We start from the raw sequence: 21,846 nt of genomic DNA on the forward strand, positions 1-21,846 counted from the left end.
GCCACCATGCCCAGCTGAAGTAATTGTTTTCTGTGTGACTGTGGCACAAACTCAGTATGCAATGGATGCAATGGGTTATTATTTTTTTTTAATTTTTTTAGTTCCATAGGTTTTTGGGGAACAGATTGCAGTAGGTTATTGGTTTCAGTTTGTTTTGAATTTTTAGAGATTGTCCTTTATTTTTAGTGTTTTTAAAAAATTTTTGTCTCTTGTCTTGAACATGCCATCATTCATTTTCTGAACAAAATTCTAAATTTATTGTGCGATATACAAGGGAGAGCCATAATTGTAGGACATCATTTCTCTGAATGAAACAAACTGCCCGACCCGGTGCAGTGGTTCATGCTTATGATCCCACCATTTTGGGAGGCTGAGGTGGGAGGATCACTCAAGGCCATGAATCTGAGACCAACCTGGGCAACATAGTGAGACCCTGTCTACTAAAAATAAACAAACAAACAATGTTTTCCAGGTATGGTAGTGTGCGCCTATAGTCCCAGCTCCTTGGGAGGCTGAGATGGGAAGATTGCTTGAGCCCAGGAGTTCAAGGATATGATGAGCTATGATTGCACCACTGCACTCCAACCCGGGTGACAGAGCAAGACTTTGTTTCAAAAGAAAAAAGAAAAGAAAAGAAACTGCTGGTCTTAAATAGGATTTGAAGAATTATGGAGTTCAGGGATTGGTGAAGTAGGAGTATTTAGGAATTGATTGACCTTTTATTATGTAAATGTGGTTATGAATTGTGGCTGTTGCTGACTGGTGACTTGCTGAAGTGATATCACTCATTCAAAGCTTCCTTTGATGGGCTTAGGATGGGTTTAACACCAGTTCTGATGATTACTTGTTGTTACGGTCCTTTCTGGAATTTGGAGTTTAGAACTTTTTTTTAATCATATGTAAAACATTTACATGGTTCAAAAATCAAAACTATATCACGAGATGTATTCACAGAAGTCTGGCTTTCTTTCTTATCCCTTCCATCTTTTTTTTTTTTTTTTGAGACAGGGTCTTGTTCTGTCACCCAGGCTGGAGTGCAGTGGCACCTTCACAGCTCACTGCAATCTCAACCTTCCAGGCTCATGTGATCCTCCCCGCTCAGACTCCTGAGTAGCTGGGATTACGAGTACGTGCAACCACATCTGCCTAATTTTTAAATTTGTTGTAGAGACGGGATCTCCCTATGTTGGCTAGGCTGGTCTCAAACTCCCAGGCTCAAGCAACCCTCTTGCCTCAGCCTCCCAAGATGCTGGGATTACAGGTGTGAGCTACCACGCCTGGCCTTTTTTTTTGCTATTGAGTAAAGGTTGGTAAACAGTCTGCAGGCCAAATTTGGCCCACTTTTTTTTTTTTTTTTTGTAAATAAGATTTTGTTGGAGCACAGCCATACTCATTCATTTACATAATTGTGTATGGCTTTTGTGCTGCAGTGGCAGAATTGAGTAGCTATGACAGAGAATACAGTATGTGGCCTAGAGACTGAAATATTTACTCTCTAGACCTGTATTGAAAAAGTTTGCAGACTCCTGCTATAAAGAATCAATCATTTTCATTAAGTTTTGGCTTATTTCTCCCTTTTTTCTTTCTTTTTAAAAAAGCAGATACTTAAATATACTTAACATTTATCTCCTTTTTCTACAAAGTATAGCACACTATAAACCCTTTACTGTCTTGCCTTTTTCACTAAACAATGTATCTTGAAAGTCACTCTGTATCAGTATCTTTCTCATTCCTGGACTGGTTACAGTTTTCATCTCCTTTAGGCTATATTTTTCTGCTATATCTTCATTTTCTACAGGTATGCTGTTCATCTTATTAGTATCCTCTTTTTCTTACAATGTCATTGAATGAGGTTTAGTCAACAACCCTTTTATTTGTTAGTATTTATTTCCTGTGCATTTTGTAACATTAAAATACTATTAGCTCTAATGATATTAAGCTGCAAGTTACAAACTATAAGCAGTTGTAAATTAGGTACTATGTCTTTTTAGCAGTATATTGTACTCAGGATAGTTGTCTACCTAGTTCAAGTGCCATTGACATCATGCTTGCCCTATAATCTAACAATCTCAGTTATTATAAATAATATCTGTATTTTAACGGTGTCTTTGTAATGCCTAGCTATTTCACTGGGCATCTGTAATGGAAAGATACGTGGTTTTAAAAATACGCATTAAACATTTCTGGGTCTTTTTCCCCTTCTTCCCAACAAAATAGCCTAATTAATGTATAGTATTAGTAGTGCTTCCTGATGTTGGAATGTTATTTGTGTTGATTAGTTAACCCTAAATACTGCTACTATTTTTTGTTGTTGTTGTTGTTGTGTTAGGTTAAATGGAAACCACCCTTGGGAACTGGATGCCTGTGTAGCTGTTCTACCGTATCAGTGTATTGCAATGAGCGGGGGAGGAGAGCAGCCGGATATCCTGAGTGTTGGAATCCTAGTGAAAGAAAGATGGAAAGTGGTGAGTGTACATCTTAGAGTGTGTGTGTGTGTGTGTGTGTGTGTGTGTGTGTGTGTATACATATTGGGGGGTAATTTTTGGTATCCTGATAAAAATAGCATTTCATTAGGAAATATTACATACATTACTTATATGCCTAAAGCAGTTATTTACAGTTATTTTTCTATGCTTAAGCTCTGTTTATACCCTAATTCTTACTCTTGCTTCGTATAGTACTCAATTTTTGAACAGATGAAAAAAATACAGTGTTTGAAAGTACAATGAGCTGGCCGGGCGCAGTGGCTCTCGCCTATAATCCCAGCACTTTGGGAGGCCGAGGCAGGCGGATCACGAGGTCAGGAGATCAAGACCATCCTGGCTAACATGGTGAAACCCCATCTCTACTAAAAAAAAAAAAATGCAAAAAATTAGCTGGGCGTGGTACGGGCGGCTGTAGTCCCAGCTACTCAGGAGGCTGAGGCAAGAGAATGGCGTGAACCCGGGAGGCAGAGCTTCTAGTGAGCTGAGATCGCACCACTGCACTCCAGCCTGGGCGACAGAACGAGACTCTGTCTCAAAAAAAAAAAAAAAAGAAAAAAAAGTACAATCAGCTGCTCTTTTTTTTTTTATTAAGGAAAATTGTAAGTATACATAAAAAATAGAGACATATAATGAACCTCCATGTACTCATGACTCAAGTTAGTCATCAATGTATGATTAATTTTCTTTCATCTCTCTCCCGGAATATTTTGAAGCGATATTTAACCTTAGCATTTCTTCTGCGTATACTTCAGTATGTATCTCTAAAAAAAATGACTTACTTTTAAAAACATAATCATAATACCATTATCATACCTTAAAAATAATCATTTCTTCCCTGCTGACTCCTCCCCCAAGATTGTGTATCATTTTGTCTGTTAGCATGTAGTATTTTTCAGCTACTTTCTACTGTTATAAAATACTGTAGTAGTACTAAAAAAAAGTAATCATTTCTTAATATCACCAAATACAGTTTTAGTTTTCACATTCTCCTGATTGTAAAGTATTTTGAACAGCCTGAATCAAGATCCAAATAAAATCTGGATATTGTAATTAGTTGCCATTAATTTTCTTTTCATTTCTAGGTTCCTTCCTCTTTATTGCTCTTTTTTTTTCCTTACAATTTATTTACTGAAGAAATTAGGTGATTTGTCTGTAGACTTTCCCATGGTTTGGATTTTGCTATTTGCTTCCATTTGGGGTTAACACGTTTCTCTGTCTTGTGTATTTCATGTAAATTGGTAGTTGTATCTACAGGCTTGATTAGATCTGACTTTAGATTTGTTTTGAGATGGGGACATCTTTTTTTCATAAATGTTATTGTGAGCCTTCACTAGGAGGCATATAATATCTTATTGTCCATCTGTCTTTCTTTTTTGTGGTGTTAACACTATTGATGATCATTGCCTAGGTCTATTACTTAGGGATTGCAAATTGGTGATATTCCATAACTCATTTATTAGTTGAAATGTATCTATAAGGACAAGTTTTTTTATCATCAATTATTTGATTATCTTGAGGTACAATTTGATTAGGAAAACAAGATAAATACTTGCTTCTCTTTTTTAATTTATCAGTTTTCAAAACAATGAATTGGTTTCTTGCCATTCTCCAAAAGTGATCAATTAGATTTGTTTTTTAGTATAATTAATAATTCATGGATTTAAACAAATTTGACGTGTTTCAGTCCACGGTAGTTATCCTTATAAATGTTTAAATTGTCTTATTTGACTAAGGGGACACACTTCACATTGTCTTCTGAGTTCTTTTGACAGGATCCTAATAGTCTTTCAATGGCTTTCTTTCCCTAGACCTGGAATCTGCCATCTCTCTAATACTACTTGTTTCTTAAAGGAACTATTTTTGTTTGGGATATATTTAAATATTTTTTATTGCTACACAGTCCACCAAAGTTTTTTTCACAAAGCTATTTTAATGGTTTCCTTAATCTATGAACAGATTGGAAAAATAAGACCCTTTAGAAATAGAATTTTTATTTTTTATTTGTATGGTACAGTGTGTTTTACTGATTAGGTAAGTCAGTAGGCTTTGAAAATTTACTTGACCAAATATAAGAAAACTATGTCATTATCATGGACTGGTGCAGGGAGATTCAGCAGTTGCTAATCTTTTATGTAAGTCAGACATGAGTGTTGCTTTGGTGAGAGGATTATAGTAAGCACTGTGTTAAGGCTGGTTTGTTCTCCAGTGGACATATCAAAAGGTGACAAGTGAAACTCTTAATTGGCATGGTTCCCTTGTCCTGGTAATTAGAACTAATATATCGGAGGAACTTATCTCCAAAATTGGGAGGGCATAGTGGCATTTTTAGTTAAAAAAAAATGACAAGCTCATTGTTATGGATGGTGTTTTAGCAGTTTTGTGCCGTAGGAATTTGGGAAGAGTTTGCCTGGGTGATTTGTCTCTTAGCCATGTGGCACTAGCAGGATTGTTTCGGTTAGAGGATCCATTTATACATGGTTTCTTCACTCACTTGTCTGGTATCTTGGGGTTCCTTAGCTCTTCACCCCCGACCCCCAACCCCCAACCTGGTGGCTCATTTTCTAGGGCATCTCCACGTGGCTGTGGCTTCTCAGGGTTGTCCCATTTCTTTTTTTTTTCTTTTTGAGACGGAGTCTTGCTCTGTCGCCCAGGCTGGAGTGCAGTGGCGTGATCTCAGCTCACCGCAGCCTCCGCCTCCCGGGTTCAAGCGACTCTCCTGCCTCTGCCTCCTGAGTAGCTGGGATTACAGGCACGTGCCATCACACTGGCTAATTTTTGTATTTTTAGTAGAGACAGGGTTTTGCCATGTTGGCCAGGCTGGTCTGGAACTCCCAACCTCAGGTGATCCACCTGCCTCGACCTCCCAAAGTGCTGGGATTACAGATGTGAGCCACTGCGCCCAGCCAGATGGTCCCATTTCTTACATGGTGGCTAGCTTTCAAGAGACAGGAAATGGAAGCTCCCAGGATGGTTAAGGGCAATCTTCAGAGCTGGCACAGTGTCACTTTGCCCTATTCTGTTGATGGAAACAGTTAAGGGGAAAATGGACTCTACCTCTTTGTGTGGGAGTAGCAAGGTCACATTGTTTTCATCAGTGTGAAAGGTTTTCTTCACATTGAAGAAGAGCAGGAATGGATGATATTGTTGTGCCTGTCGTTGGAAAATAGAATCTTCCACAGACCTCACCTCTGTTCTTCCTGTAATCTGTGTACCCTAATCATACTAAACTGCCTCTGTCTCTTTGCCTCATAAACCTTGATAATTTCTTAGGGCTTTGTCAGGCCAATTAAAAAGTGCTCTATTAATGTTTAAATGGCATTATAGGAATAGAAATAGACTAAGAAGCAAGAACATTTAGTTCAGCCTAGATGTTTTATTCTGTCATTTGGTAAGGTTTTTTGTGAGGTAAAACATGAAGCTACCTCTACCAGTCCTTAGTTAGAAAGGAATCTGTTTGGTACTGTTTATGAGTTTTTAAAGCTACACTAGGTTTTATTTAATGGACAAAATATAAAGAATCATAAGTATCAATTTTTTTGTGTGTGTGTGTGAGACAGAGTCTCACACTGTTGCCCAGGCTGGAGTGATCTTGGCTCACTGCAACCTCCGCCTCCCAGGTTCAAGCGATTCTCCTGCCTCAGCCTCCTGAGTAGCTGGGATTACAGGCACGTGCCACCATGCCCTGGGATTACAGGCACGTGCCACCATGCCCAGCTAATTTTTGTAATTTTAGTAGAAGCGGGGTTTCACCATGTTGGTCAGGCTGCTCTCAAACTCCTGACCTCATGATCCGCCTGCCTTGGCCTCCCAAAGTGCTGGGATTACAGGTGTGAGCCACTGCACCTGGCCACTTCTGGAACTTTTAAAAAATCTTGAATTCATCCTGTAGTTTCATGTAGTATTCCTTTCCCATCACCAAATGAAAATAAAGCAGGATCGGCTGGGTGTGGTGGCTCACGCCTGGAATCCCAGCACTTTGGGAGGCAGAGGTGGGTGGATCACCTGTGATCAGGAGTTTGAGACCAGCCTGGCTAACATGGTGAGACCCCATCTCTACTAAAAATACAAAAATTAGCCAGACGTGGTGGCGCACACCTGTAATCTCAGCTACTGGGGAGGCTGAGGCAGGAGAATTGCTTGAACCCAGGAGGCAGAGGTTGCAGTGAGCCAAGATCATGCCACTGCACTCCAGCCCTGGCGACAGTGTGAGACTACCAACTCAAAAAATTAAAAAAAATAAATAAAAGAAGGATTATGGCTCACATGTGCAAAGTAATAAATATAGGATTATATTTATAAGTTAGCACTTTGCCAAATGCTATGGGGGGCACAAGGCCATCTTTTTGAAGAGGCTTAGTTTCTCCGTAGCAGGATAGGACATTGACAATGGAAAGTTAAGCAACATGACAGTTTAAAAACAAGTTATTTCATGGACAGGTCTTTAATTTAAAAAATACAAGGGAATAATAGAAGTGCTATCTGAGGTATGGCCTGGTAAAGTGATTAATTGAATGATTAAACAAATAATTACTGTAGAAATTCAGAAGATAAATTAACCTATATGTAGTAATCAGTGAAGATCAAGTGGAGAAAGAGGTAGAACATGGAGCTGGGGTGTCTTGAGCTGGTTATGATTTAGGACCCTGTGCCTATGATGACTTCCTACATTATATCACATCCTGGATGTTGGATAATGTGATAAGGAGACAACCTAGTTTCAGGAAAAGGAAAAAAATTGCTGTATCTAGCTTGAAGTATCTACCCCCACAACCCAGCTTTCAGACCCTACAGATGCAGTTGCCACTGACTCTTCAGAACTTGCTTATGATACTCAGACCAGCATCCTGATATTCCCCAGTTAAGCTAACATATTTTATCAGAGAGAATAGTATTTGTTGAACTTGCTTAAATTGATTTTTTTTTACTCTTATTTGAATAAATAGATGTATAGTGAATTCTGGGATAGTTTGGTACTAGAGTTCTCTGCCTGCTCTGTGGACCCTGTTAGGTACCTCAGAGAGAATGGTAAGTGGTGGTGAGAGGGCTGGGTGATTTTGTAGTGTTTTTTGTTTTTTTCGTTTTTGAGATGGAGTCTTTCTCTGTCACCCAGGTTGGAATGCAGTGGCAGGATTTTGGCTTACTTCTGCCTCTGCCTCTGCCTCCTGGGTTCAAGCAATTCTCCTGCCTCAGCCTCCTGAGTAGCTGGGATTACAGGCATGTGCCACCACGCCTGGCTAATTTTTGTATTTTTTAGTAGAGATGGGGCTTTCAGCATGTTGGCCAGGCTGGTCTCGAACTCCTGACTTAAAGTGAGCCGCCCGCCTTGGCCTCCCAAAGTGCTAGGATTACAGGTGTGAGCCACTGCACTCAGCTAGTTTTCATAGTTTAAAAAGTTTAAAAAGTCTTCCTTAAAATTAAAACAACAAATCTGGTTGTTGAGTGGCATTTGCAGGAAGTGATTCTTTCAAATACTGTATTGTTGCTGACATTTCTGATGCTGGCTGTTGACCAAATTTTAAAATTGTTTGTGAGTGAAATAATTTCATTACTTTGTTGTGGATAAACCTGTGGGGAAAGGTTTTGATGTTATTTTCAGGCGTATGTTTTCTTCTTGGCATATACATAGTTAACAATATTGAAATACTTTATCAAAAAACAGATTGTAAAATTATACATTTTCCAAATATAAGAGATCAATTGCTTTCAAGTTAGAATCTTCTAGTAATTTTGAGTGTGTGTGTTCTTATTTTCTGTGCAGTTGAGAAAGATTGGGGGTGGGGGCTTTGGAGAAATTTACGATGCCTTGGACATGCTCACCAGGGAAAATGTTGCACTGAAGGTGGAATCAGCTCAACAACCAAAACAAGTTCTGAAAATGGAAGTTGCTGTTTTGAAAAAGCTGCAAGGTAAGCCCTTTGTAGAATATACAATTTATGATTTGTGTGATAATTTATAATTATTTGTATCTTCCTGAACCTTAATTACATTCTTTAGGTACTAATTGAATGTACTGGTGTCGGCTGGGTATAAATACACTGAGCATTTTTCTCTTGGAAATTTTATAACGAGTTAGTAGTAGTAGAAGTATGTAATTACTTAGAATAATTGGACTTTGGGAGTTCTTTTTCATGGAGTAAGGATGAGAGAGTGTGAATTAGCAGAATTTTTACTGCTTTGGAAAGTATTGTCATAAGTCCGCTATTTGCCTTTCTTTTTTAAACTACCAATAACAGATACCTCTGAGTTGTCTCTACCCATGTCTTTGGATGTTAAATATATTTTAATCACAGTAAGGAAGCTGCCTTCAAATCACACTGCAGGATGGATTAAAAATAATACTGTTGATTATGTGTTGATTCATATTAACTTCAGTTTCAGAGAATAACTGTTTCTGGCCCTGTCGTCATTTTTGAAGTCCATTTTACTACTCGGGCCCCATTTGTTTTTATTACAAGAATGAATAATTTTTTTTCTGACATGAATCCAGTGGTATAAAACCCTGAATACATTGCTAGTTTGTGTTCACCTTTGTATTTTCAGCTTAATGACATACTCTCTGATATCACTGATATTTAAATGTTTGATCTGAAACAAAATTAAATAGGGATGATCATTTTCCTTTGCCCCAAGCATATCCAAGTTTCTCTACCAGCTGGCTCATTTGATTAGAGAATGATGCTAGTAAAATTATAGATCTGTTTTTATAGTAATTTTTAGCTCAAACTTAGCATCTCCACAACATGGTAAATCAGGAAAACAGTGGATAAATTAACACCTATTGTCAATACTGGAAAAATAAATAATTGGAGAAGAAAGAATAGGTAAAAGGATGGCTCTCTCTTTTTCTGACCTTTTCTATTTTCTCCACATTTCTCTTGAGTTGTTGTTCTCAACTCAGTGGTATAGAGGCTACAAACAGGTATCGCCAGAGCTACATCTTCCTGGGTTGCGCAGATCCCAGGATACCTGTTTTACTATCAGCCAAGCCCATGAAGGGTATGTCAGCATCAGTTTGGTGTGGATAGTGCCACTTCACCTTTCTCCTACTTGGCCCCAAGGAGATGCTTCCAGGTGAGGCAGGATACAGCTTTGCCACCCCTTCAGGAGGTTCTCCTGTTTGTCTGTGGTTTACTCAGGATTCTATTTGATAAAGCTTGAAGATCAGTTTAGTACCTTTTATGAATGAGTTAGAGACCCTTGGATGCTAGCTCTCTCCTTTTCTTGTATTTTATTTTTCAAGTTATTAACTAAAATATTTTTCCTATCTGCTTATAACCACATTAACCATTCTTAAGAACCCTTCATTTTCCAAAAATAAATTGATTTTTAATCTTCTGGTCCCTATTTCAGTGAGGCAGTCCTTGATTCTCTTCTCTTGGCTTCCTAACTTATGCCTTCTGCATACTTATTCCTCACAGCTTCATTTTGTTGAGGGTGCTTTGTAATCTGGACCGTTCTGATAACATTTTTATGGAGCTGAGCTGCTCTTGCTGTCATGTTGGCCTAATGACTTCTTACTGAATGATCCCAATGAAAAGGCTGAGTGTAAGGAAAAGGTATTTAACCAGAGGCTAACCCTTTATAGGATTAGTTGATTTTTAAGTTGATGTTCAGTTTTTGATAGCTGGGATAAGGTTTTTTTTTGTTTGTTTGTTTTGTTTTGTTTTGTTTTGTTTTGTTTGAGACAGAGTCTTGCTCTGTCACCACGCTGGAGTGCAGTGGCACGATCTCGGCTCACTGCAACCTCCACCTCTGGGGTTCAAGCGACTCTCCTGCCTCAGCCTCCTGAGTAGCTGGGACTACAGGCACACACCGCCACACCCAGCTAATTTTTGTATTTTTAGTAGAGATGGGGTTTCACCATGTTGGCCAGGATGGTCTCGATCTCTTGACCTCATGATCTGCCCACCTCAGTCTCCCAAAGTGCTGGGATTACAGACATGAGCCACTGCACCTGGCCGCGGTTTTTTTTTTTTAACAAGATAAAAAGATATTTTATGATGACCTGCCCCTAATTTTGTTCCTTTTAATAAATCAATTCCTCTTCTCAAAATTCACATATTGTCTGTTCTCACATTCCCTCAGTTCTCAATTTTCTTTCTCACAGTCTTTTCTGTACTTAACAACCCTAGATTTTCTCAGTTCAGGCAAAACTCTCATTACTGGTATATTCCTTTCTCTTTGACCCTAAAGTGTGAAGGCCTTAGCATTTCACCCCATATTTTCTTCTGAGTGACCTTCCCCCGTGCTGCTGTATCAGATTACTCTCTTTTCAAAGCTTTCAGAAATATTCTGGATGTAACCTGCAATTCTCTAATGAATCAAGCTAGACTCTTGAATTTTATTATTTTTTATTTTTTTTTTGTGATGGAGTCTTGCTCTGTTGCCCAGGCTGGAGTGCAGTGGCACAATATCGGCTCACTGCAACCTCTGCCTCCCGGGTTCAAGCTATTCTCCTGCCTCAGCCTCCCAAGTAGCTGGGACTACAGGTGGGTGCCACCATGCCCAGCTAATTTTTTGTATTTTTAGTAGAGATGGGGTTTCACCATGTTGGCCAGGCGAGTAACTCTAGACTTCAGACAATCCTCCTGTCCTGGCTTTCCAAAGTGTTGGGATTACAGGCGTGAGCCACTACACCTGGCCGAGACTCTTGAATTTTACTTGGTTTTTACAAATGTATTTGAATGTTTTAGCTACTTATAAACTAAATTATCTATTTATAAGCCTATTAGGTAGTATTTCTATACCTTATTATTATTATTCTCTAAAGTGTTCCTAATAAGTAGAGCCCTAAAATTTATTAAGCCTATCCTTTTATTCACAGCATTGTTCAGAGATACATCTCTGTATAAACATTTATGTGTGTCTCTTCGCCCTCTCCATTTGCAACTGTACTATCTTCATCCTTTATTTTTCAGTTTATTTGCTTTGAAACTGCAAAGGTGGTCATTGCCATTCTAATCTGTTAGATTCCTTTTTCTTCAAGTTTAAATGAATGTTTTGTAATGATATCCTGCCAATCTTCACTTCTCCACTTTCTTTTTTTATTACAAAATGTTTTTGTTGTTTTTTTCTCAGTTTTCATGATCTCTTGTGCTGTATCTCAACACACCAGTTCTTTTTTTTCTTTTTAATAAGTATAGTTTAGGCCAGGTGCAGTGGCTCATGCCTATAAATCCCAGCACTTTGGGAGGCCAAGGTGGGTGGATCGCCTGAGGTTGGGAATTTGAGACCAGCCTGGGCGACATGGTAAAACCCCATCTCTACTAAAAAATTCAAAATTTAGCCAAGCGTGGTAGCGTGCGCCTGTCATCTCAGCTACCGTGGAGGCTGAGGTATGAGAATCGCTTGAGCCCAGAAGGCGGAGGTTGCAGTGAGCCAAGATGGCGCCATTGCACTCTAGCCTGGGCAACGGAGCCAGACCCTGTCTCAAATAAAAAAGTATAGATTTGCAGTGCCATTGTAAGAGAAAAAAAACTTCTCTCCTTTGATTTCAAATCTGATCACTAGTAATTTCTATAGTAAAATGATGGTTCCTCAGGAACCATCAGTACTTCTAAAAAAGTTAGATTTCCATTCTAGTCTTAATAGAATTTGGTACACATGTAGAATCCTGAAGTAAGACAGGCAAATCTTTTATTTATTTATTTATTTATTTATTTATTTATTTATTTATTTATTTATTTATTTATTTTTGAGACAAAGTCTCACGCTGTTGTCCAGGCTGGAGTGCAGTGGCCCAAATACAGCTCACTGCAGCCTCAATCTTGTGGCTCAACCAGTCCTCTGCCCTCAGCCTTCAGAGTAGCTGGGACCACAGGTGTGTGCCACCACACTCAGCTAATTTTTTTTTTTTTTGTAGAGACGTAGAGTCTGGCTATGTTGCCTGAGCTGGTCTCAAATTCCTGGGCTCAAGCAGTCCTCTTGCCTCAGCCTCCCAGAATGTTGGGATTAAAGGTGTGAACCACCACGCCCAGCCTGAGATAGGCAAATATTAAATTTGCTTTTTTCCCTAATTCTTAAAAGACTTTTTAAAAAAGAGCAGTTTTAGGTTCACAGCAAAATTGAGAGGAAAGTATAGAGGTATCCTATATATTGCCTGCCCTCACACATGCATGTACTCCCTCAGTATCATCATCCCCACAGCTGTACATTTGTTACAATTGATGAACCTACATTGATACATCATTATCACCCAGATCCCATAGTTTGCAATAGGGTTCACTCTTATTGAACATTCTGTGGGTTTGGACGAATGTGTAATGACATATATCCACCATTATGTGTATACAGGTGCTCCTCAACTTATGATGGGGTTATGTCCTGATAAACCCATTTAAGCTGAAAAATTGTAAGTTGAACCATCGTATGTCAGGAACCATCTCTATTTTCACTGCCCTAAAAATCCTCTGTGCACTGTTTCCCTGCCTCCTAAACTCTGGTAATGACTAATCTTTTTACTTTCTCTTTAATTTTACCTTCTCCAGATGTCATATATTTAGAATCATACACTATTGGCTTCTTTCACTTAGTAATATGCACTTAAGTTTCCTCCACATCTTTTCATGGCTTGATAGGTAATTTCTTTTTAACATTTAATAATATTCCATTGTCTAGAGGTACCACAGTTCATTTATCCATTCACCTACTGAGGGATATCTTGGTTGCTGTGCAGATTTTTGTATGGGTATAAGTTTTCTACTTGTTTGGGTAAATACCAAAGAGCATTATTGCTGGATTTGATAATAAGAGTATGTTTAGTTTTGTAAGTAACTGCCAAATTTTCTTCCAAAGTGGCTGTATCATTTTGCATTCTCATGAGCAGTGAATGAGAGTTCCTGTTGTTTCACATCCTCACCAGCATTTGGTATTGTCAGTGTTCTGGATTTTGGCCAGCTAATAGGTGTGTAGTGACATCTCATTGTCATTAATTTGCATTTCTCTAATGATGTGTGATATGGAGCACTTTTTCATGTGCTTATTTGCCATCTGTATATTTTCTTTGGTGGGGTGTCAGAAGTTTTTGGCCCATTTTAAAATCAGGTTGTTTGTTTTCTTACTCTTGAGTTTTTAGAATTCTTCAGATATTTGGATATCAGTCTTTTATCATATAGGTCTTTTGCGAATATTTTGAATTTTCTCTATTGATTTTCTATGTTTAATTTGATTGATTTCTGTTCTAATTTTTGTTATTTCTTCTCTTCTGCTTTAATTTGCTTTCTGTTTTCTAGTTTCCTAAAGTAAAAACTTTGTTATTGATTTTAGATCTTTCTTTTCTTTCTTTTTTTTTTTTTTTTTTTGAGACGGAGTCTCACTCTGTCACCCAGGCTGGAGTGCAGTGGTGCGATCTTGGCTCACTGCAAGCTCCGCCTCCCAGGTTCACGCCATTCTCTTGCCTCAGCCTCCCTAGTAGCTGAGACTACAGGCACCTGCCGCCATGCCCGGATAATTTTTTGTATTTTTAGTAGAGACGGGGTTTCACTCTGTTAGCCAGGATGGTCTCGATCTCCTGACCTCGTGATCCACCCACCTTGGCCTCTCAAAGTGCTGGGATTACAAGTGTGAGCCACTGCTCCTGGCCTAGATCTTTCTTTTCTAATACATGCACTCAGTGCTATAAATTTCCCTTCAAGCTCCTTTTTCAGTGCATTCCAGAAATTTTGATATTATGTTTTTATTTTTATTTAGTGTGAAATATTTTAAAACTTCTTATGATGGTTCTTTGACTCATGTTATTTAGAAGTGCGTCGTATTAATCTCCATGTATTTCAGAATTTTTCCAGTTGTCTTTCTAATATGATCTCTAGTTTAATTCTACTGTGTTCTGAGAGCAGATATTGTATGATTTCTATTCTTTTAAGTTTGTTAGGGTATGTTTTATAGCACTCAGAATGTGATCTGTCTTGGTGAATATTCTGTGTGAGCATGAGAATAATGTGTATTCTGCTGTCGTTGGTTTAAGTAGTATATAGATGTCAGTTATATCTAGTTAATTGATGATATTGTTTAGTTCAGCTATGTCTTTACTGATTTTCTGGCTGCTGGATCTGTTCATTTCTGATAGAAGAGTTTTGAAGTCTCCAGCTATAATAGTGCATTCATCTTTCTCCTTACAGTTCTATTGTTTTTTACCTCATGTAGTTTGAAGCTCTGTTGTTAGATGCATGCATGTTTCTAGATATTATGAGGCACATAGTATATGGCCTCTTAGAGAATTGACCCCTTTGTCATTATGTAATACTCTTCTTTTATTATTATTACTATTATTAATTTTCTTGGAGATGTACTCACTAGGTTGTTCAGGCTGGTCCTGAACCGCTGACCTCAGTGATCCTCCTGCCTCAGCCTCCCGAATAGCTGGGATTACAGGTGCAAGCTACTGTGCTTGGCTATGATGCCCTTCTTTATACTTGTTCATTTTTCTTGACATATAGCCTGCTCTGTCAAATTAATATAGCAATATTTGCTTTCTTTTGAGTATTAGTATGGTATATAACTTACATCCATTTACTTTATTTGTATTTACATACTTAAAGTGAGTTTCTTGTAGACAGCATACAATTGGGTTTTGTTTTTTGATTTGGTCTGTCCAGTCTCTTATTTGGTACATTAAGACCATTGATGTTTGAAGTGATTGTTTGTATAGGTAGATTAATATCTACCATTTTTGTTAATTGTTTTCTATTTGTTGTCTTGTTCTTTGTTTCTTTTCTTTTCTTTTTTGAGATGGGGTCTCACTCTGTCACCCAGGCTAGAGTGCAGTGGTGTGATCATAGCTAACTGCAGCTTTGAACTCCTGGGCTCAAGTGATCCTCTTGCTTTGGCCTCCTGAATAACTGGGACTACAGGTGTGTGCTGCCATGCGTAGCTAATTTTTAAAAAGTTGATGGATACAGAGTCTCGCTGTGTTGCCCAGGCTGGTCCCCAACTCCTGGCCTCAGGTGATCCTCCTACCTCAGCCTCACAAAGTGCTGGGATTACGAGGGTGTGCACGACTGTGTCCAGCCTGTTGTTGGTTTATTATTGTTATTATTATTATTTTTGTCTTCCACTCTTTTTCTGTCTTTTGTAGTTTTTGTTTTTGCTTTTAGATAGCGTCTCGCTCTGTCACCCAGGCTGGAGTGCCAGTGACACAATCTCGGCTCACTGCAACCTCTGCCTCCTGGACTCAAGTGATCCTCCCACCTCAGCCTCCCAAGTAGCTGAGACTACAGATGCATGCCACTGTGCCCATCTAATTTTTGTATTTTTAGTAGAGACAGGGTTTCACCATGTTGGCTAGGCTGGTCTCATGTTGGCCAGGCTGGTCTAACTCCTGACCTCCATCAATTCACCCACCTTGGCTGCCCATAGTACTGGGATTACAGCCACCACGCCCGGCCTTCTCTCCTTTCTTAACATATCAATTATACTTCTGTTTTTACTTTTTTTAGTGATTGCCCTAGATTTTGCAATACAGATTTATAACTAGTCCAAGTCCACTTTCAAATAACATTATACCACTTCAAAGGTAATGTGAAGATATTTTCTTGTTATAAAATGATCCTAATTTCTCCCTCCTGTCTTTTATATCATTGTAGTCATCATATATATTCAGCATACATAAGCATATATATATTTATATGCACAAAATGTATATATAAGCATACATAATTCAGTACATTGTTGCTATTATTATTTTGAGCAAACTGTTATCTGTTAGATCAATTAAGCATAAGATAATTTATTATGTTGCCTTCACTTTTTCTGTCTTCAGATCTGGGTTTCTACCCTATATTACTTTCCTTCTCTCCAAAGAACTTTTAACATATCTTGTAAGAGAAGTCTACTGCCAAAAAATTACCTCAATTTTTGTCCGAGAAAGTCTATTTCTCCTTCACTTTTGGAGGATAATTTTGGGGGGTACAGAATCTAGGTTGGTGAGTTTTTCTCTGAACACTTTTTTTTTTCTTTTTTTTTAAGGCGGAGTTTTGTTCTTATTGCCTAGGCTGGGGTGCAATGGCGCTATCTCAGCTCACTGCAACCTCCGCCTCCCGGGTTCAAGGGATTCTCCTGCCTCAGCCTCCTGAGTATTTACGATTACAGGCATGTGCCACCATGCCTGGCTAATTTTGTATTTTTAGTAGATACGGGGTTTTTCCATGTTGGTCAGGCTGGTTTTGAACTCCGACCTCAGGTGATCTGTCTGCTTTGGCCTCCCACAGTGCTGGGATTATAGGCATGAGCCACCACGCCTGGCCTTCTCTGAATACTTTAATATTTCACTTTGTCCTTTGCCTGTTTTAAAATAGGGTGATTTGTTTTTTATTGTTCATTTGTTCAAGTTTCTTATAAATTCTGATTATTAGACCTTTGGAGGATACATAGTTTGTAAATAATTTCTCCCATTCTGTAGGTTGTCTGTTTACTCTGTTGGTAGTTTCTAGGTTTCTTTGTGGAAGTTCTTTAGTTCAAATAGGTCCCACCTGTCAATTTTTGTTATAGTTGCAGTTACTTCTGGGGACTTAGCCAAAATGCCTTTGCCAAGGCCAACGTCAACAAAGGTATATCTAGGTTTTCTTGTAGGATTTTTTACTTTGAGGGCTTACATTTAAGTCTTTCATTCATCTTGAGTTAATTTTTGTATGTGGTGAAAGAAAGGGGTCTAGTTTCAATCTTCGGCATATGGCCAGCAAGTTATCCCAGCACCATTTATTGAATAGGGAGGCCTTTCCACATTCCTTGCTTTTGTTGACTTTTGTCAAAGATCAGGTGGTTATAGGTGTGTGGTTTTATTTCTGGGTTCTCTAACCTGTTCCATTGGTCTGTGTGTCTGTTTTTGTGCCAGTACCGTGCTGTTTTGTTTGTATTGTTGCTTTATAGTATAGTTTGAAGTTGGGTAATGTGATGCTTTGTTCTTTTTTGCTTAAGACTGCTTTGGATGTTTGGGTTCTTTTTTGGTTCCATATGAATTTTAGAATTTTAGAATTTTTTTTTCTAATTCGTGAAAAATGACATTGGTAGTTTGATAGGAATAGTGTTGAATCTGTAAATTGCTTTGGGTAGTATGGCCATTTTAACAATACTGATTCTTCCAGTCCATGAGCATGGAATGTTTTAACATTTATTTATGTCATCTCTGATTTCTTTCAGCAATGTTTTGTAGTTCTCCTTGTAGATATCTTTTACCTCCTTGCTTAGCTGTATTCGTAGGTGTTTCATTTATTTTTCATTCTTTTTTTGGTGGCTATTTAAACGGGCTTGTGTTCTTGATTTGACTCTCAGCTAGAACATTATTAGTCTATAGAAATGCTACTGATTTTTGTACATTGGTTTTGTATACTGAAACTTCACTGAAGTTTATCAGTTCTAGGGGCCTTTTGGTGGAATCTTTAGGGTTTTCTAGGCATAGAATCATGTTGTTAGTGAAGAGAGATAGTTTGACTTCTTCTTTTCCTATTTGGATGCTTTTTATTTCTTTCTGTTGCCTGATTCCTCTTACTGGGATTTCCAATACTATGTTGAGTAGGAGTGGTCAGAGTAGGTAGGCATCCTTGTCTTATTCCAGTTCTCATAGGAAATGATTCTAGCTTTTGCCCATTCAGTATGATGTTGGCTGTGGGTTTGTCATAGATGGCTATTATTTTTATTAATTAATTAATTAATTTATTTATTTTTGCAACAGAGTTTTGCTCTTGTTGCCCAGGCTGGAGCGTAATGGTGAGATCTCAGATTACTGCAACCTCTGCCTCCTTGGTTCAGGCGATTCTCCTGCTTCAGCCTCCCGAGTAGCTGGGATGACAGGCATGCGCCACCACGCCTGGCTAATTTTGTATTTTTAGTAGAGACAGGGTTTCTTCATGTTGGTCAGGCTGATCTGGAACTCCTGACTTCAGGTGATCTGCCCGCCTCTGCCTCCCAAAGTGCTGGGATTACAGGTGTGAGCCACTGCGCCTGGCCATAGATGGCTATTATTTTGAGATATGTTCTTTTGATGCCTAGTCTGTTGAGGGTATTTATCATGAAGGAATGTTGGATTTTATTGAAAAATTTTTTCTGCATCTAATTGAGATGACTGTATGGTTTTTGTTTTTAATTCTGTTTATGTGGTGAATCACATTTTTTTATTTGCATGTGTTGAACCAACTGTGCATCCCAAGAATAAAGCCTACTTGATCATGGTGAATTAACTTTTGGATGTGCTGCTGGATTTGGTTTGCTAGTATTTTGTTGAGGATTTTTGTGTCTGTGTTCATCGTGGATATTGGCCCGAAGTTTTCCCTTTTTACTGTGTTTCTGCCAAATTTTGGTATCAGGCTAATGCAAGTTTCATAGAATGAATTAGGGAGGAGCCACTCATCCTCATTTTTTTTTTTTAATAGTTTCAGTAGGATTGATACCAGTTCTTTGTGCAGCTGGTAGAATTGGGCTGTGAATCTGTCTGGTTCAGAGCTTTTTTTGGTTGGTAGGTTTTTTATTACTGATTCAATTTTGAATCTTGTTGTTGGTCTGTTCAGGTTTTCACTTTCTTCCTGGTTTAATATTAGGAGTTTGTGTGTTTCCAGGAATGTAACCATGTCCTCTAGATTTTCTAGTTTGTGTGCTTAGAAGTGTTCATAATAATTTCTGAGGATCTTTTGTACTTCTGTGGGATCAGTTGTCATCCTTGTCATTTCTGATTGTGCTTATTTGGATCTTCTCTGTTTTTCCCCCTTTGGTAATGTAGCTAGTGCTATCAATCTTGTTTATTCTTTCGACAAATTAGCTCTTTATGGCCGGGCGTGGTGGCTCACGCCTGTAATCCCAGCACTTTGGGAGGCTGAGGTGGGCGGATCACGAGGTCAGGAGTTCGAGACCATCCTGGCTAACACGGTGAAACCCCGTCTCTACTAAAAATATAAAAAATTAGCCGGGTGTGGTGGCGGGCGCCTGTAGTCCCAGCTACTCAGGAGGCTGAGGCAGGAGAATGGCGTGAACCCGGGAGGCAGAGCTTGCAGTGAGCCGAGATCGCGCCACTGCACTCGAGCCTGGGTGACACAGCGAGACTCCATCTCAAAAAAAAAAAAAAAAAAGACAAATTAGCTCTTTATTTCATTGATAGTTTGTATGGATTTTTGTGTCTCAATTTTGTTCAATTCTTCTCTGATCTTATTTATTTTCTTTTGCTAGCTTTGGGATTAGTTTGTTCTCTTTTTTTTCTATTCTGTGCAAGATGTTAGATTGCTAATTTGAGATCTTTCTGACTTCTTGATAAAGGCATTTAGTGCTACAAACTTTCCTCTTAACATTGCTTTAACTGCATCCCAAATATTTTGGTAAGTTGTGTCTCTATTTTATTAATTTCAATGAATTTTTTTATTTCTGCCTTAATTTCATTGTTCACACATGAGTTATTCAGGAACAGGTTAATTTCCATGTATTTTTGTAGTTTTGATAGATGTTTTTGGTATTGATTTCTATTTTTATTGCACTGTGGTCTGAGAGTGCTGGGTTTTGATTTTTTCAATTTATTGAGACTTGCTCTATGACCTAGCATGTGGCCAATCTTAGAATATGTTCCATGTGCAGATAAGAAGCCTGCATATTCTGTGGTTATTGGGTGGAGTATTCTGTAGATGTCTATTAGGTCTAATTGGTTGAGTGTCAAGTTTAAGTCCAGAATTTCTTTGTTAGTTTTCTGCCTTGATTTGTCTAATGCTGTCAATGGCGTGTTGAAGTCTCCCACTATTATTGTGGGGCTAAATCTTTTCATAGGTCAAGAAGAACTTGTTTTGTGAATTTGGATGCTTCAATGTTGGGTGCATATGTATTTAGGATAGTTAAGTCTAATTTCATTGAACCTATTATCATTATGTAATGCCCTTCTTTGTCCTTCTTGATTGTTGTTGGTTTAAATTCTGTTTTGTCTAAGAATACCCAGCTTTAGGCCAGGCTCAGTGGCTCATCCCTGTAATCCCAGCACTTTGGGAGGCTGAGGTGGGTGGATTACCTGAGGTCAGGAGTTCAAGACCAGCCTGGCCAACATGGTGAAACCCCATCTCTACTAAAAATACAAAAAGCCAGGCATGGTGGTGCACTTGGGAGGCTGAGGCAGGAGAATCGCTTGAACCTGGTAAGTGGAGTTTGCAGTGAGCCGAGATCTGCCATTACACTCCAGCCTGGGCAACAGGAGTGAAACTCCATCTCAAAAAAAAAAAAAGAAAGAATGAAAGAATACCCCTGCTAATGTTTAATTTTTTGTGGAGATGGGCTCTCACTATTGCCTGAACTGAACTCCTGGGCTCAAGGAGTTCAGTTGGTCTTGAACTCCTGGGCTCAAGCCATCCAACCCCCTTGACTTCCCAAAGTGTTGGGATACAGGGATGAGCTACTGTGCCTGGGTAATTTTTGTTGTTGTTGTTGTTCCTCTATAGGTAAGGCTTGTTTTTCTTTTCCCTCTAGCTTCATTCAGAATTTTTTCTTTTTTTTCAAACTGCTTCTTCAGAGTCAGAATTGTTTCTTTATCTTTGATTTTTGATAGTTAGAAAATAGTATGTTTAGATGTAGGTTTTTGGGTTTGTTTGTTTGTTTTGCATTTATCCCACTTGGCGTTTTCTGAATTTCCTGGATTTGTGGTTTGGTGTTTGACATTAACTTGGGGAAATTCTTAGTCTTTGATTCATATAGTTACCTGTTTTCCTTTCTCGCTTCCCTTTATGGTGTTCCCATTGTGTATGGTTGTGTTATGTCTTTTATAGTTGTTCCTTAATCCTTTCTTCTGTTTCTTTGTTTTCTTTTTTTGTCTTTGTCCTCTTTAATTTTCTCTTTTGGAGGTTTCTGTAGATACATCCTCAAGCTCAGATACTTTTTTTTTTTCTCAGCTGTGTCCAATCTACTAATAAGCCCATAAAAGGCATTCATCATTTCTGTTACAGTGTTCTTGATCTTTAGTGTTTTCTTTTCATTCGTTCTTAGGATTTTCTTCTCTGCTTACATTACCCACCTCTTCTTGCATGCTGTCTACCTTATCCATGAGAGCCCTCAGCGTATTAATCAATGTTTTAAATTCCTGATCTGATTATTTCAACATCCCTGCCATGTTTGGTTCTGATATTTATTTGCTTTTTCTATTCAGATTGTATTTTTTTGCCTTCTAGTATTCCTTGTATATTTTTCTTGATGGCCAGACATAATGCACTGCATAAAAGCAACTGCTAAAAACAGACTGTTAGTAATGTGGCAATAGGTGGATAGAGGGGAGGCATTCCATAGTCCTATTATTAGTTCTCAGTTTTTTAGCGTGCCTATACTTCTGGACTGTGAACTTCCTAAGTGCTTCTAGTCCCCCCACACCCCATTAGGTGAGACAGGATGGTTAGAATGTGTTGCATTTGGGTATTTC

The 21,846-nt window shown here is 38.5% G+C and overlaps 1 protein-coding gene across 6 annotated transcripts in view; it reads left to right on the top strand.

The window, feature by feature from the left end:
* The window catches only part of TTBK2 (tau tubulin kinase 2), a 179,570-nt gene that overhangs the window by 41,118 nt on the left and 116,606 nt on the right, over positions 1-21,846 (top strand). For 3 of the 6 annotated variants that reach the window (XM_058427579.1, XM_032176063.2, XM_032176062.2), the window contains exons 2-3: positions 2,330-2,465; positions 8,245-8,392. In XM_058427579.1, coding sequence (XP_058283562.1) covers positions 2,397-2,465; positions 8,245-8,392 — 217 coding nt within the window. In that variant the 5' untranslated portion in view covers positions 2,330-2,396. Of the gene's footprint in view, positions 1-2,329; positions 2,466-8,244; positions 8,393-21,846 lie in introns of those variants that run through there. The other 3 variants (XM_032176064.2, XM_032176065.2, XM_032176066.2) reach the window with 3 other exon arrangements.

This window comes from Hylobates moloch, unplaced genomic scaffold, assembly GCF_009828535.3.
Source record: "Hylobates moloch isolate HMO894 unplaced genomic scaffold, HMol_V3 SCAFFOLD_14, whole genome shotgun sequence".
NCBI lineage: Eukaryota > Metazoa > Chordata > Mammalia > Primates > Hylobatidae > Hylobates > Hylobates moloch.